We start from the raw sequence: 18,499 nt of genomic DNA, 5'->3' as shown, positions 1-18,499 counted from the left end.
GTTTCCTTATGTAACTGTAACCCCCTCTGTAAAGATGATGTCACCTTTACAGTAAAATAAAACACAAAATAACCTCTGGCTCTCCTCTGAAAAAGCCTTTCTGGATTGTTGTATCAAACCGTGAGAGCTCTACTTGAACAGTAAAATAGGAGTTTTTTTTAAATTTTGAAAGAAAATTAACTGAAATGGTATGGGAGCTATCAAACATTGAGGGGGTTGTGTCCACTCAAAGTTAATTTCCTCCCTTCTTTTGCAACATATTTATGGATCTCCCTCCCGTAGCTGTTTTGGCATTAGCTTACTATAATGAGACTTACCAATGTCATGATATTCATTTTCATCACTTATAAAGGACAAAAATATACATATGTTACATCATTTTATTCAGTACCTATTTTATTGTTGAAAAATAATCTTCTGAAATGTAATTGTAGTTACTTTTACTAACATTACAATTGCATTTGAACAGTCAGTTGCTCTGCTTGACTGGAAAATGCGCGTAAAAAACCTTAAACTTTCTGTGAAAGTCACACTGAACTAGGTGGCAATTTTTGTTCCCTAAGATAATTACCAAATATGTGGACAGTTAGCATCTACATTCTAGATATTTCTACTGGGTAAAACCCCAGCGTTATTCACATTACACAGTCTAACCAACCCATCTTCACTGTGTAAACAATAACTGCCACTTTACACTATACACCAGATTCTGTTTCTACATGATACACATAGTAACTCACTTAATCTTCATAGCAAATCTTGGGGATTAAACTTGTTTTTTATTTACAGAGACACTGAGGATTAGCTAACAGGTAAATGTTACAGACAATATTCAAGCCCCAGCAGTCTGAATCCCATACTAGCATCCTTTCATAAGCTCGTGGTCACTGCTGAAATGAGATGAGTCCATTTCCTTCTCTTTATCTGTCTACTCACATCTGAATTTTACCTAAAATGTTATTTAAATACAGCTAAACTTGAGGTTTGAAAAAAAACTATCATTCTGAGAACCAGGCTGCAATTGAGAAAACAATTTAAAAAAAAAAAACACTCATGTTACAATGATCTGCTTATATTTATTATGCAGACATTCAATATACAAATGAAATAATGATGCTTATGGACAAAAAGAAGAATTAAATCTTCACTGTAGCTTTACACTGAACTTCCATTTAATTCCATTATTCATGCAATCAGTTTCTACAAACAAATATAATACAAGTCATAATCAGTTTGCAAAGCCAAATAATTTACCCCAGTCAGGCAAATGTTCTTCCAAAACCATTATTTCCACAAATATCCAGTGTGCTTGCCAATTTTTCATTCATCTTATTTCCACTCAACAGCACCAACTCTTTCCGGCTTTTTCTCTGACTTAACTGAATAAAAAAGAAAACTTCCCTTGACTTTTATTGAAGATCCCTTCAGCTCATCTGCCCTGTGTGAGCCAGTGAACAGTGATTATTTTGAGGAAAAAAAAAAAACCAGAGCTTGAAATGGTGGCATAATCCTGTGATCCCAGTGTTTGGGACAGTAAGGGGTATCTCTTGAAAGACCAGAACAACATAGCAAGACCTCAGCTCAAAAGAAATAAATACATGACTGAATAAAAATAAGCAATTAGGATCAAAAGAAGAAGTTAAAATGGCAGAAAAAATATGAGAAAATGCTCATTATCCATGGTCATAAAGGAAATGCAAATAAAAACAACTCTAAGATACCACCTTACCCCAATTAGAATGACCAATATTCTGAACTCAGACAATGACAAATGCTGGCGGGGTTGTGGAGAAAGAGGAACCCTACTGCACTGCTGGTGGGAATGTAAGCAAGTTCAGCCACTCTGGAAAGGTTTCTTAAAGAACTGAAAATAGACCTTCCCTACAATCCCACCATACCATTTCTGGGCATCTATCCTGAACATCATGACCCAAGATATGATAAGGACACCTGCTCAGCTATGTTCATCTTTGCACTATTCACAATAGCCAGGCGATGGAAACAATCCAGATGCCCTACTGCAGATGAATGGATACAGAAAATGTGATACACACACACACACACACACACACACACACACACACACACACACATACAATGGAATTCTACAGAGTCAACAGACAAGATAAAATAATGGCATTCACTGGGAAGTGGAGGAAGCTAGAGTGAATCAGGTTGAGTGAGATAAGTCAAGACAAAAGGAACAAAAGGTGCATGGTATCCTTAATTTGTGGACATTAGACCCAAACAGTACAAGAGGGATGACTCAATATTTGTGTATCCGATGCTATGGACACGGTATTGAAGATAAAAACATAACTACTGGCCGGGAGTTTGGCCTAGTGGTTAAAGTGCTTGCCTAGCATGCACGAAGACCCAGGTTCGATTCCTTGGTACCACATATATAGAAAAAAGATGGAAGTGGTGCTGAGGCTCAAGTGGCAGAGTTCTAGCCTTGAGAAAGTCCAAAGACAGTGCTCAGGCCCTGAGCTCAAGCCCAGGACTGGCAAAAAAAAAAACAACAACAACAACAAAAAACACAAAAAAAACATAACTACACAGACATAAAAATGTATGACTCTGTAGACATAATATTTTATTACATAGAATAATATGTATCTACGACATATAAACCCTCAGCTTAACTTTAATTATGTTCTAAAATCTAAGTGCTAGTGATTGTATATAGAGACTCCCTTCTTGATACTTGTTTGTTAAACATGACATTTGAAATATGATGTGAAAAACCAATGTTAATAAATTCTTTAAAAAAACAATACTAATCATACAGAATAACATCTCAAAAAATAAGAAATTAGGAAAAATACAACTGATTCTTTCAAAGTTCTGAGTTCCCAGGAAAATGTAATCATCTAAATGATATTTTTAAGCTTGATGTAGAAAAGTATCTTAACAAATGGAAATGTGGACTATTCATGTCTTGAAATTTCTAAGGCCTGTTTTGAGATTTGTCTTCAGTTTGAATCATGGTGTACCATACTATTCACATATTTCTCTCTGTTGGATCCTCATTAACAGAAATCCATACCTTAATCACATTGTTTTTCTGTGATTTCCCAAAAGTCTCGAACTCTTCTGTGTATAAGATGCCAATACTTCTTCACTCTTGGCTTATGATATCATAGCTTACTTTACTGAGAGGATTTTAGCTATTATACAGAGAGAAAACATCATGCCTTCTTTGTATCCTAGAAAATACCCACTATATTGAATCATAAAACTTACTCAATTTAGAAGCAGGAAAAATTGAACTGAAGGGGAAAAATACACATAAAGGAGTGAAAAGAGAAAAATATTCCATGAGACCATACATTGAAACTTTTAATTTTAACATTCAAAGGTGTCCACACTATGGACAATTCAGATGAAATATGAGTGTGTGTGTGTGTGTGTGTGTGTGTCTGTATGTCTGTGTGTGTGTGTGTGTGTGTGTGTGTGTGTGTGTGTGTGTGTGTGCTGGTTTGGGGGCTTGAGGTCAACGTCTGGGTGCTGTCCAAAGTAATAGTTGGTTGTGTGTAATTCATTCTGCAAAGTGAACTGTGAAGTACTGTTAACTGATGTGAATGTCTTAATGCTGTGAGTCTCAAAACCAGTTCTGACTCAAATACCATCATCTGAAATCTTCAGGCAGTTGACATCACTTAGGCTGTTACCATGAGTCTGTCACTTTCTTTTTGTTTTGTTTTGTTTTGTTTTGCCAGTCCTGGGGCTTGAACTCAGGACCTGAGCATTGTCCATTGGCATTCTCAAGGCTAGTGCTCTACCACTGAAGCCACAGCACCATTTCTGGCTTTTTCTGTGTATGTGATACTGAAGAATCAAATGCAGGACTTTGTGCCTGCTAAGCAAACACTCTACCACTAGGCCACGCTCCCAGGATCCCCACTTTCTTTAAAAAAGAAAAAATAAACCTCTAAATAGTTGCACAAGGAGTTGCCATTTAACAAAGCAGTTTATGAATACATTTTGATCCATGTCAACCTTTCCAACATTCTCACCCACCCCTCCCAATACACCCCTTCCCTTACTGTCTTGAGTTTGTAGTATATATTGCATTCTTGACTGCATTCACTTTCATTCCTCTACCTCTCTCCTCTTGGCTCCACTCCTACTTCTTACAAGTACCCATTTGCTGGTACTTATTTTGTGGAGTTTTGATTTTGCCTTTCTAAGGGATTATTACGCTCTTTGATTCCTCCCTTCAGTCTACCATATTGCAGCTAACGCGTTTGTAACCTAATACGTTTACTTATAAGTTTATAGGGCTAATTTTAACTTTTGCACATTATCAGGGAAACAATACAACTCTTACATCTCTGGCCCTGACTTGCTTCATCTAATATAATGACTTAGAGACTTCTCCAAAGTAAAAATAGCTAATAGAGATATGAAGAAATGCTCAACATCTCTTGCCATAAATGAAATGCAATTCAACACTGAGATTTTACCTCATTCCTGTTAGAATGGCCATTATTAAAAACAAACAAACAAAAACAGGGCTGGGAGTTTGGCCTAGTGTTAAGAGTGCTTGCCTAGCATGCACATAGACCAAGTCCTCCGTACCACATACATGGAAAAAAGCCAGAAGTGGTACTGTGGTTCAAGTGGTAGAGCACTAGCCTTGAGAAAACCCAAGGACTGTGCCCAGGCCCTGAGCGCAAGGCCCAGGACTGGCAAAACAACAACAACAACAACAACAGCAGATGCTGAGGAGAATCTAGTCTAGTTTCATCTGTGGTGGAAATGTAAGCTCAAAGAAATCAAACATACAGCTACCCTATGATCCAGCAAGTCTACTCTGGAGCATTTATTTGGACTAAAGTCAAGTCACCAATATAAAACCATGTTCACTGCAGCACTATTCACAATAGCCAAGATTCTGAATTCATCCCAGATATCCCTCTAATGAAAAAGTGATCAAGAAAATGTGCTATATACACAATGAGATTGTACTCATCCATTAGAAAGAATGATACTGTACTACATGTAAAAAAGTGTCACTTTCAAATTAAAATAACAAACCAAAAAGCTATCTTTGAACCTTTTGTGCAAAAACCTGATTACACAGATGTTAAATTGGTTCTCACTTATTGTTAGTATTTCTTCCTTCTTGCTGCTACAGAATCGAGCTGTGGCAAGCACTGTCTGTTACTCAGGGTGAAGTGAAAACTCTTGTGGGTGTAATAAACAACATGAATAGACTGGTTCAGCGTGGCGCCGTGCATGTAAGCCAAGCACAGCTGCAGGGAGCTCCTTGAGGACAATGTTAGCATCTGTCATCATTTCTCTCAACAGGTGCCTGCAGTTCTTCTTTTTCTAATTTTCAAAAGTCTTGTTTCTGCAAACACTTTGGTTTGTAATATCCATTTCTATAAGAAGTGTGATGATGGTTTCATATTATTCTTAGTACAATAACAAAATTTTTTGTTAAGGAAAAAGTTCCTATAAAATCACCAAGCTATATAAACAAACACAATCTTTAGATAGCAATAACTTTTAAAACATTTTAGAATATTTGCTTCATTTCAAAATAGAAGATGATGGGGCATTTAGAAGACAAGTAAGATGAAACCAAGTCTCTAAGTGTAAATAGAGATCTGTGAAATTCTTACTAGGATTCAAACACACAGGCAGGTAGCTTTCATTTTAACAAGAGAGGCCACTGGAAGTCTATTTTTTATGTTACCTTCTGCTACAAACATCCTATATCTTATTTTAATTCCATGTGGAATAATTAAAGTTTTACTATGACAATATAATAACTGCAGAAATAATAATAAAGCTAAAATTAATAATAAAATTAAAATCTTAATCCTTCAATCTCTAACCACTTCATCTGAGAAAATACCAGCTTTTGCTATTCAAATAGTATTATTTTATTTTTACCATGTCCCATCATTCTGACAATATTTAGATCACTTCTCTTAACTTTCCATGACCACTTTTTACATGGAATATTTTTTTGTGTGTGTGGATCATGGGGCTTGATCTCGGCCTGGGCATTTTCCCTGAGCTCTTCAGCTCAAGGCTACTTCCCTACCCTTGAGCCAAGCCCCATATCCCATTTTCTAGAGGTCAATTTGAGATAAGAGTCTCAGATTCTTTTGTGCCAGGGTTGGCTTTGAACTTTTATCCTCAGATCTCAGCCTCCTGAGTAGCTAGGATTACCCGTGTGAGCCACCACGCCCAGCTTACATGGAATTAATTTTGAGAAGTAAGTTGGCTTCTTCCATCTTTCCTTTCCAGTCTACCACCTTTCCTTCCTTTCTTTAGATCTCCCTTTTTCCTTCTTCTTGTGCTACTGTGTGTGTGTGTGTGTGTGTGTGTGTGTGTGTGTGTGTGTGTGTGTGTGATATGCTATAGAGGCTCCCCTAAAGAATAAGAGAAAAATAAGGGGTCATGAGGATTTTCACCCAGGAGTCTCACAGGAGTCCCAATGGTTTTAGACAAACAAGAAGTAGAAAAGCTGGACATAAGAGGAAATATTTTTAGATTCTACTAGAAGGAGTCAATAGAACCTAAAGATGGGCTTTAGATGCCACTAAAAATGGCTACATTTTTTTACTACAAAGAAGAAATGTTGGACTGGGAGTGTTGCTTAATCTTGCCTAGAATGCATGAAGCCCTGGGTTAGATTCCTCAGTACCACATACACAGAAAAACTCAGAAGTGGCACTGTGGCTCAAGTGATAGAGCACTAGTCATGAGCACAGAGACATTCAGACTCACAGAGAGAGCTCAAGGCCTGAGTTCAAACCCCAGCCCAGAATCAGCAAATATATATATATATATATATATATATATATATATGCCATTTACTGAGATAGGGGAGGTTGACAAGTAGACAAGACAGAGGAAAATCCAATAAGTTTGAGGACTTCATTTAAATGCTCAAATGGGCAGGTTAGAAGATAGATAAAAGTGGTCAATGGTAAAAAGAGTATGATTAAGAAACATTTATTTATAGTCTGCTTTGCTCTTAACATTTTCTAAACTCTTGCCTTTGAATATATATATATACATATATATAGTTAACTTTTCCTTAACTTTTCATACTTCAAATGTGTCCATATTCATTGTACATAATTTAAATACACTGAAATTGACAGAAAAAGAGATCCAATACTCTCATGACATTGTAACAGCTTAAAGTACATCTACCCAGGTGAATTTCTTGAGGCAATTTTTAAACAAAACAGGAAGTTTAACAGTGCTGTGTACATACAATATCAGAGTTAAGACATCTATTCATGTCTCAAATAATCTGGAAGCAGAAGTGTTTTCTTTTTTCAAAATCAAATGCTAATTGGAAGTTAATCTGAAGAAAATCTAATCTTGATCCCCACCAAGGAGGATTTTGCTAAAAACTATGAAGAGATGTTCACATAGTGTTTAACATGATGACAAACCTTATAGCCTTATAATCTCTAAGGGCAATCATTCTATTTTAATGTGTCTGTCAGAAATGTGTTTGTTATACTAAGCTAAAAATCTTCTACTTTTAATATATTGGATCTTTTCCCTTTCTCTGGGGCCTAATAGGTAGAATCTAATCGATATTTCTTTACAAATACTATCCACTATTTTATCTATAATAATTGTAACTTTCTTTCTACTTGGCAAAATTTCGCCAAAGATTTCTCAATCCTTAGGTATCCAGATTGAACCATCCTTGCAATCTTCCCCTGTAAATTTTCTTCTTTTTGTTTGTCTGCTTGTTCTTTAAAAGTTCTATTTGAAAGTTCAATTTCTATACAGGACATTCTGGTATAATCAGTGTAAGACAGACAGATCTGCCAGTATTACATCACTTGTGGACAGTAAATGTTATTGGCTAATATTATTCTTTTATTTAGTAGCTACATCATAATGAACTGTAAATAAAATAAGCTAACATCTTTTCATATGAACTCTTATTTAGAATAATTGTACACATTTTGTTCATATACATCTAATTTTTCTTTTATCAATGGATTATTAGTAAATAATCTATTAGTAATGAATTAGTAATTAATCATATCACTCACTATCTTTTAAGTACTCATTCTGTCACCTAGGATAGTCAGTCTGTTAATCTGTTTGGGTACTATAACTACTTCACTTTATTAATTCATCTACTACAATGGCATTCTTAAAAACTGCAATATTCATTACTATTTATTTAATCAACCTAAGGTGCAACAAAGTAAATACAAAAGAAAATGAAGTATTGGCTTACATGCTATATGCAGTAGTCAGTGCATGTCAATAGTGTTAAGCGTTCACCAACTAAATCAAAGTTTGCACTCAGATTTTCTGTTTGCTATATGTCTCCCCTCTATGTCTCCCCTCTATACATTTTTCCAACTGGGACATTTGTCTTCATGTTGTCTTCTAACCATTCTCAGAGTTCACTATTAATTCTTTACGATGAATCTCCTGTTTATTGAGTGCATTTAGCATGTTACATACTTGCTTAATAGCTTTGCATGCCTCTTTTGCTTAATCCTCATTGAAAACATGAATTACAGATGATGATCACCCTTTTGTACAAAAGGATATTTATACTGAAGAGAGATAAAAAGTTTGCAAAAGGTCAGAAAGAAGAAAGTAGCATCCATGATGGCTTTCACACCCAGCCTAAGAGACTTCTTGCTCTTCAGTGCATGGGAATTTAAGCCTTCCTTTCTTGAGGATCTGCCAAACACATAGAATTGTTCCTGGTACCTTGGGAAGACTGTTCTGCATTGACACAGTCACAAACCTGCGAATGTTTCATCCATGCCCTAATAGGATACTTATTATCTACCACTCCTATTTCTCTTTTATCTCTATCTCACTTGTGTGACTAGAGCTTAGAGGCTTATTAGTAACCTAGAAAAACAGAGTGGGAAGGAACAATAGATTTATTTATATCATAAAAGACACTGAGAACTTTCCAAATACAAAAGGAGTCTATTTGTTAATTCTAATCAAAGATGATCAATCAACATGCTTTTCTTGAAATTATCTGGGAATTCATTTATTTAAAAAAATGAAATAACATTTCTTTGCTATACTGTGACCCTCACATGGCTGATAAATTTTAGACTCTATGTGGGTGGACAGTCCGGTTGCTTAGAAATACAGCAACAGCTGGTACTAGTCAGAAAAAATTAAAATTAAAAAAAAACCTGTAGTTATGACAGAGGGCTGGGGGAGGAGAGAGAGTCTACTCAGCATATTCTGAATCATAATTTTATTCTCATGTTAATAAATGCTGATTTTTAAAACTCTTACTACCTAAGTTTTCAAAAAATATAATTATGGATAAACTCATTAAACTAAAATCAAAATCATTTCTATGCCAGGAAAAAAGAGCTATTTTTCTTTTTAAAATAATGTTAGATAGAGCACTGGTAGCTTATATCTGTGATCCTAGCTATGTAGCAGGCTAAGATCTGAGGACCTTGGTTCAAAGTCAACCCAGACAGAGAAAGTTTGTGAGATTCTTATCACCAATTAACTCCCAGAAAAATGTAAGTAGTACTGTGGCTCAAAGTGGCAAATCTCTAGCCTTGAGCAAAGATGCTCAAGGACAGTGCTTAGCCTTGAGTTCAAGCCCCATGACTATCTATGATGATGATGATGATGATGATGGTGGTGGTTGTGACGCAAATGGTAGAGCATTTGTCCTGCATAAAAACTCAGAGATCACACTCACGTAAAATAATAATGATAATAATGATAGTAATAATAATAATGTTAGATGTAGAAGCACAGGCTAATCCTTGCTTCTCCCATCAGATGGTCACCCTGAATGGTTCTGTATGGAATCCTGTTTCATATTCCATACCATTTACTTGGAATCTTCCAAACTGCTACAGAATGACTCCAATGATTTCCCCCAAAATCCTGAGTACATAGAATAAGCAGGTACCACACCTGCCTATCCTTTGGAATCAAGTGAGAAACCTCATCTCTGCTTGCACTTGTGTCCATTTAGGTGACACTACACTTTCATTAGCTTCAAGGAACAAATGTACACTGGTGTTTCACAAAGATACCCAAATCGTTGTAATGGGTAGATGACTGAGAACTTCTGACATGGAAATAGAAAGTATCTTTTCACTTATCAATTCTTGATGAACTCTTATGTGCTTACCACCAGAATGCAATGAGCCATAACACAAACCCACTCGGCCCTGGCTATTGATACAAAGGACCTGGGTGTCCAAAATTCTGAGAAGCCTACAATCCACATGGTTGCAGATACCAGGTATTCCTTTAATGTGGATATGAGTTCAGTGCATTCTGGGCAGACATTTTATTTTAAAAAGCAGCAATTTAGGGATTTTTTAAATGAAACTGATGTCTTAAAGCCTTCATTTAAAAACTGCATAAAAGGGCCAGGTGCCAGTGGCTCACGTCTGTAATCCTAGCTACTCAGGAGGCTGAGATCTGAGGATCACAGTTCAAAGCCAGCCTGGGCATGGAAGTCTGTGAGACTCTTATTTCCAATTAGCCACCAAAGACTGGAAGTAGCACTGTGGAACAACGTAGTAGAGCAGTAGCCTTGAGCTGAATAGCTCAGGGACAGCACCCAGGCCCATAGTTCAAGCCACACGACAGATCAAAAAAAAAAAAAAAAAAACAACAAAACCTGCATGAAAGATGCAAATCTTGCTCAGATACACAATTGTCTTGTTGATCTAGTTTCTCAAAGGCTTTAGCTCTCTATTATTATTGAGGATGAGAAACCATGTCGAATATAAGAGTAAAACACTTGACTGAGTTCTAAGAATGATACTTCTACACAACTCACATTCTAGAGTGAAAGACTCTGATTGCCCCGACCTGCAGGGTAGTCAACTAGAGCTCGAGGAGGAGTAGACCTGAATGAGAGACAAACCAGACACAAGGAGGGAGACCAAGACAGTATTCTGATCAAGGTTTCAAACTTTATTTTTACACAGCTGCTTATATATGCTTTAATGAGAAGGCAGTTAACACGAGTGGGCTGCTTAGTAACTATCATCATGTGCTTGAGTCAGGTTTGGGACCTAAGAGAGGGTCAGGCTGCTCTACCAAACAGGATATTAGTCAAGTTCTTTCTGCCAGACAAGATATCGTGGTTGGGCCATCGTGGGAGGTATAGAACAGATAGTATTTTCAATCAAAGTTTTACAGTTAACAGCTATTTGGTTCCCAGCATCTGATCAAACTGTTATTCTAGAAAATCTGTATGACAATGCCACAGAAATAATAAAAAAAAGAGCTCATGTAGTTTAAATGTTTCTGAAAAAAGCAGAACTGTATTGCATTCACCAAGTAGTTTCCTATGTTCAAGACTCTTATCTTCAATTAATTACTAGAAAACTGGAAGCAGCGCTGTGGCTCAAGGGGTAGGGCAATAGCCTTGAGCTGAAGAGCTCAGGGACAATGCCCAGTCCAGAGTTCAAGCCCCATTACCAACCCCCCCCCCAAATAAGAGTATATTTGTGACATTGGTAGTGGTGCAAGAATAATAAGAGAAATGGTATAATTTCGTGTAGCAGTCTATTGTTCTTTCATTCTTGAAGAAGAAAACTTGAATTTGCCTTTATAGAAATCTTTTGTAGAAGAAGGGTCCTAAATCAGGACTGAGAGGAAATAACTCCAGGATATTGAACTGCATGGTCTCCAACAAGCCATTGCCCCATGATTAGCCTTGGTTTCCTCATTTATAAAATTAGGGGTGAGGGGCCAGGAATTCGGCCTGGTGGAGTACTTGACCAGCATGCACGAAGACCCAGACTCAATTCCTCAGTACCACATACACAGAAAAAAGACGGAAGTTGTGCTGAGACTCAAGTAGTAGAAAGTCCAAGAGAAAGTCCTTGAAAGGGTCCAAGGACAGTGCTCAGGCCCTGAGCTCAAGCCCAGGAATGGCAAAAAAAATAAATTAAAAAAAAAATAAGGGTAGGAAAGTGGGGGAGGAGAGCAGAGGGAACCTCCCAAACAGTGGATTCATGAGCCATGGCAAATAAATATATAAAGGTCGACAGTTAACCTATAGGAGCAAAAATAGACTTTTCTCTATTTTTAGCTACATTAGATGAACAAGGGAAAGCCTTTCTAGTGACTTACATAACTCTTGGATACATAGTATCAGTCTTTCAGTCACTAGAAATTAACCATGAACAACTATTTTTACAGAAACCTTCACCATCTACTGTCCTTATCAGATTTTTGTCTACTCTAAAATTTAATGAAAAAAATGAAATAAATGAGTTACAGATAAAATATGAAAATGCAGCTTCTTAAAGAAATGTTTTCTGCTAGTTCTTTGCTAGTTATTTGCAGCTACAATAAAGAGCACTGTGAAGCGTCCGTGGGCAGATTTTTTTTCCTCATTACATATGGGTCAAACAGTTCCAGAAATATGATGATATATAATGAATGCATTGCTTTTGCCAGCAACGTTATTTTAATAGGGTTTCATTGCAGATGATGAATCAATAAACCACCATTCTGTTGCTTTGAAGCAGACTCTTGCAAGTGGTTGGTTGCCTGAAGCCTGGAGCTCTGTTTGTCCATTCAGGTGCATTGTTTGCTCGGTTGTGAGGCTGGCTTCTTTCCTTAGGCCAGTTATGAAATCCTCCACAGCTAAAGAGTATCGTTATATATTTGAACACTGGAGCGTATATCCTATCACTAATGCACCAAGCATGAAGCTTGCAAAGGTCTGGATTTCAGGGGACGTGATCCACAGACTCCTAAGTGATTCAGATGTATAAGGCTCCCGCTCAGATGCATCAGGAGTACACACTCCTCTCATCTTTCCCTTTAAAGCTTTCAATCTGCTTTCTAAACATTACTTTGTTTCAGTTGGCTGGTGTGTGTGTAAAAGAAGCACATCATTAACCACAAAGATCGCTCTCTCTTTTCTGTGATTTCACATCATTTCCAAATGCACTTCCTCCGAGGAGGAGCTGAGCAGCAATTACTCTGCCACTGAAGACGTTTCTGGACACAGAAAGGCTTCAGTTTTTGAGACGGCCCGCAAGCAAGCCTACAGCAAATGATGACATATGTGTCAGCATCCATTCACTAGCGATGTGTCCCCCATAGGAAGGGTGAATCCATTTTGGTGCAAATTCAACAGACACATCCAACAATACCTCTCTGTTCTGTCATTCACACAAACTGGGTATTCATCACCGGATTACTGGCCTCAAATGGACACTCAGAGTTGCTAAATGGTTTGGATGGGGGTGGAGTTGCTCTGTGTCAAAAAGGGGCAAAGAACAAGGAAGGGCCACAAATCCATCAGGGAAATGAAAGTTGAACTTATTCACTGAGACAAAACAGTGAGGGTCTGAAAAACCCCTGCAAAGAGATAGACTGTTTCCCCCAGCCCTGGCCCTTCTGCCAGAGACAGTGCAGGAAGTGACCCAGATGCTTCTACAAGTACACACCACTCCAGAGGAATCGTTCTAGCAAATGCACAGAGACCGGCTTCCCCTCCAAGCACAGCATTCATTTTGATTGTTCCTGATCTATAATTCACTTGAAGGAAAAGGTCTTCAGGCAGGGTCAAAAAGCACAAAATGAGCAGAGAAAAGTTCCATAACTGGACAGCCTCCAGGTTGAGATTGTTTGTTTACATTGAAACTGAGTCTTGCTATGGAACCAGGCTCTCATGGAGCTCCTACTTGTCATGCTTCAGCCTGCAAAGTGCTGAGATTACAGGCATGTACTACCATGTCTAGCCTCAGGTACAGTTTTAAGAGTGGTTAAACCTGATGCCTTTTCTTTTAAGCTCAGCAAGAATGCAAGCAAATATACTGCAGTCTTCAGATAATCTCACTGGGCTTAACCCAGAATTAGTGATCAGTAATCACTGGAAAATATGAGGTTGCCAAAGTTCCAAGATCTCTTATAAGGGAGAAGCCTAAGAGGAGGTGACAAGGAGGGTATGCAATAGAACATTGCAAAGGTTACCAAGTGTTCACTAGTAGAGTGGTGGAATGTGTCAGAGAGGGAGGAGAAGAAGGGAGCATGAAGAGAGTGGATCCATGTGGATAGGTGTTGGGAAGGAGACTGTGCCAATCCAATATGGTGGAACTAATGCTGTCCTAATGCAATCCATTCCTATGATGGTAAGTAGAGTCTAGGATTCCTCCTGAATCTGTGAGCCTATACCAACAGTTAAATATTCTACACACTGACTCAAAGGCTGGGTGCTCACATGTGGTACCAGCCACAAGGTTGTGAGGAAGCTAAGCAGACATGTGGACAGACCATAGTCCCACTATAGAACGTCCCAGGGCCATGCCCACAGCCAATACCAGCCACCAAGAAGACATTCAGGAGAGTTCAGATATTTCCACCCACCTTTGAGAAAAAGAGGCAAAGCAGAGCAGAACCCACCAATCCCTGTTCAAAATCCAAGTTTGTGAGCAATCCCAGAGTCATTGTGTTGCACTACTATGATTTAGGGGGGGTTGTTAAGTAAGAATCAATAGTGGAAACAACAGCCTTCAATACTAGTGTCATCTCCTGACTTGGAATAAACCCAGTGTAAAATGCAGCAGTGACACTCACTAGACACCATGTTGAAAATGAGCTGTACTTCTGAGGGAGGGAGGGAAAACTGTGGAGAAAATGAGGGAAGAGGCGACAGTGTTCAAAAAGGAACGTACTCATTACCTGACCTAATCACTGTAACCTCTCTATACATCACTTTTACGATACAAACTGTAAATATACATTTAACAAAGAAAAAAGAAAGGAAATGAGTCTTGCCTCTGCCTTTCATGGATTTTTATAATTTGGATTGATTTTTATATTGATTTTAGCTCTTAACTAATCTGGTACCAGATTGCTTCCACTACAGGATATATTATTCTACCCAAAAGTGTGTATGTGGACTCATGTTTTGTACATAGTTGCGTTGTACAAACTTGAAGTGTTGCCAGTATTTAGTAACCCTATGATTTACACAAACACACACACACACACACACACACACACACACGCAATGTTTATCTTCCCTCTGAAACAAGGCAAACAGAAGATCTGGAAATACAGAATTTTATTCCCCTATAACAGTAACGCAAGCACACAAACTTATTTCCCCAAGGCCTTCCACTGTCTATTGTACACTGACTTCTCAGTGAAGTTCCTGTACTTCCTCTATTTCTTCCCTGACACTTAGATTTGTGGCCTCTCTTTAGACAACCATTTTTACTTGCTTAGGTATAGACTGTCCACTTCTATAGTCATAGATAAGTTAGCACCATTTCAAAAGAAGAACTTAAGGTAATTAGAAGTGAAAAATAATAAAATGTACAGTTCAAGTCTAAATAAGAGGATGACCGACAAAAAAACAACAACAATAAGATATGCTGGGAACAGTGGCCTGTAATCCTAGCTACTCAGAAGGCTGAGATCAGAGGACTGAGGCTCAAAGCCATTCTGGGCACTAAAGTCCTTGAGACTCTTATCTCCAATTAACCACCAGAAAACCACAAGTGGTGCTGTGGCTCAAGGAGTAGGACCGTAGCCTTTAGCTGAAGAGCTCAGGGACAGTGCCCAGTCCCAGAGTTCATGTCCAATAAGAACAATAACAACAACAAAAAAACCCCACAAGATGCAGTGATGGGGGTGTCAGCTTAGGCTCCATCAAACAGCGTAATGCCATGCTTATTATCTGGCAGGTACACATCCACAGATACTGGAGGAGCCAGAGCCTTTTGTTCCATTGTTCCTGGAAAAGTCTGTGTTCACTGGGATCACAGTCTACTAATAATCCACATACATATAGTGCATCTAAAAACCTGACTTTTCTGGTGACAGTATTTTAAGACACTTATCGAACTAGTGTATGAAAATCCTTAAATAAATAGTTCATAGAGTGAAAATTCAATTTTGAAACTGGAAAATGGAATCTCTTAGTCTGGACCTATCTGGAAGTAAACACTTACTATTACATGTCTTATTTTTTTTGTATCTTTCATCTTTCCAAAGACGCGTGCGTGTGCACGTGCAATTTTCATCAAAGTTTGAGTGCTGTTCCTGGGCTTTTTTGTTCGAAGTTAGCATTCTGCCACTTGAGTGACAGCTTCATTTCTGGCATTTTTTTGGGGGGGGAGGTGGTAAATTGGAGATAAGAGTCTCATGGGTTTTCCTGCCTGGAGCTGGCTTCAAATCGCAATCCTCCTATTTCAGCTTCTTAGGTAAATAGTGATTGAAGCATGCATTACCAGCTCCTGGCTTCTTAATGAAGTTTTAAATAATCTCTCTTCCCAGTTAACTGATTAATATAATTTTACATGTCCTAAAATCAATGAGATACTTAAGAACATGAGATGCTAAGGAGTATCAGACAAGTGAGAAAATGAGGAGAAGTAAATAGCAAATAGAAAATCCTATTTCTTACTCATTCCATGAACAGGAAAATGTCCACATGGAATCTGTCACACAGTGCACATATTCACTACTTTAAGAGAAATTCCTGTTTCAATTTAAAAAGCACATAAATCTTACACAGGCTTGATGAAATACCAACAACCAGCAATGTAAAAACATTCTGTAGCTATCTGGCAAAATCTATGTGTGGTCAGCTGGTCATCTATGGACTCCACATTCTACTCTACCATTTGATATCAAATTTGATAGAAATTGGCCTCTTTTGACAAAAATAATATCAAGCTAACTTGTAAGGTTTACTCGGATGTATAAGATGACCACATTAATACTTCTCCCCCCTTTGCACTGAACACATAAAGACAGTTGAGGGGCACAGTACTTTCATCGATTTACAAAGCAAATTTAAAAAAAAATGATGGCTGAATTAGGCATTTATCACACACAGTCTGCTAGTGAGTGTTTGTATCAAATCCTTGGTTAAGAAATTTAATGTCTAAGAGCTTGCAGGAGAAAATGTATAGGCATCATGACGTCAGTATAGTGTATTCCTCATAAAACTTTATTTTATTGAGGTTGCATAGTACTGATTTGGGGAGGAAATGATTCATTTGTTTAAAAAAAAAGCAGACAATAGGACGGCTTTGAACTTTTTATTACTGTCACTTTGCTTTTAGCTCAGTGCCCAAATCGGAGATCAAATGCCAAATCAAAGTTAGAACTCAGGAGTAACACTGCTAAGAAATACACCCCGGAATCCCTGGAGAACGTTTTCATTCTACCCAAGCTGGAAGAAGATACACCAGAACAAGTGACGTTTCCATCTCGAGTTTTAGGAGAGGGTTTCCGGTGTGGGACAGATGGTGATAGATGACAGAGCGTGTGCCTTCATCTCTACCCAAATGTATGTGGGTCAGGATCAAAGATGTCCAGGAAACCTAGGCATCTGGTTAAGTATTCTACCCACTGCATGATGTTTGTTTGTTTGTTTGTTCTAAGCATAAAGACACCTATGAACAGGCAACTTTTCTATTCCAGCTGCCTGGTAGCAAGCAAATCGAATTCATTTTGCTGCTTATTAAAATAAGTTGCTACTGAATGAAAGATTCTGCCTGGGCGAGGGACGGCTCTCTTCACAAGGCTTCCCACACAAACTTGCTTAAGAAATTCATCAGGTCCTTCCTTCCCAGCCCGGGATTCAAAGGAGCCCTGGACTGGGCTTTTGAGACTCCCAGCCCTCCACCTCAAGGCTGCCCGCTGCCCGGAGCTACCTTCTCCAGGTCCCCAAGCTTCTCCGGGCCCTGAGCTGTCACCTTCCCGCCCTACATGGTGGCAGGTCATCCAGAGATGGAGGGGACCAGGCGAGATGGGTGTGTTCCTGGGGGTAGGGGGTGCAGTGGGGACTGGAAGGTGACCAGACAAGGAATTCCGGGGGGCTCAGGGGACTTGGTTTCCCGGGGGCGAAACCCCCTCCTCGCACAGCGCTCGAGGTGCTGTGGGGAGCGGACTGCAGGGCCACCCAGCCTGGTCGCCCAGGGAGGGGTGCGCAGGCCGGGATCCCCAGCCCGTGGTCCCCAGGACGCCTCGCACCCGCGTCTTGCAGCGCTTACCTGGAGGTAGGGTCTCCCGTGGGCCACTCCGGCCACGACGATGTCCGCGGAGCCCATGGTGCCGGTGGGCGAGAAGCCGAAGCCCACGTAGCCGGCGGTGCGCACCTCGAGGCGCACGGCGAGCCGGCTGCCCTGCTGGCCCCAGCCCAGCCAGTAGCGGCCCTCCGCGTCGAGGGCCGTGCGGTGCGGCCAGGAGCGGCCCGAGCCCCCCGCCGGCACCCCGGGGAGCAGCCCCCACAGCAGCAGCAGCCGCCACCAGCCGCGCATCCTCGGCGCCTCCGGCCCGCCGCCGCCGCCACCGCCACCTGGGCTCCTGGCACTGGGGGAGCGCGGGGCGGCAGGCAGAGCGGGCGGCGGCGGGGCGAGCCCGAGGTCTGGGACCGCCTCTGGGGCGGCCGCGCCCGCCCCCCTGCCCGCCCTCCTGCGCTTCCCGCCCGGGGCCCTGCGCGCCCCGTCTGGTTGTATCTTGTTGGCTCCCCTCTCCCCACAACACTTGG

General features: G+C 39.7%; 1 protein-coding gene across 1 annotated transcript in view; it reads right to left on the bottom strand.

Moving 5' to 3' along the window:
* Moxd1 (monooxygenase DBH like 1) overlaps nucleotides 1–18,269 on the bottom strand; it is a 60,066-nt gene extending 41,797 nt beyond the window's left edge. Inside the window, exon 1 of the mRNA XM_090337660.1 lies at nucleotides 18,003–18,269. Within this exon, the coding sequence (XP_090193786.1) occupies nucleotides 18,003–18,269 (267 nt within the window). The remainder of the gene's footprint in view (nucleotides 1–18,002) is intronic.
* Nucleotides 18,270–18,499: the final 230 nt, after the last annotated feature.

Source organism: Megascapheus bottae, chromosome 8 (genome assembly GCF_031878675.1).
Source record: "Megascapheus bottae isolate mThoBot1 chromosome 8, mThoBot2.hap1, whole genome shotgun sequence".
In the NCBI taxonomy this organism is placed as follows: Eukaryota; Metazoa; Chordata; class Mammalia; order Rodentia; family Geomyidae; genus Megascapheus; species Megascapheus bottae.
Note: the sequence above shows the minus strand (reverse complement) of the source record. Positions and strands in the feature narration are given on the sequence as shown.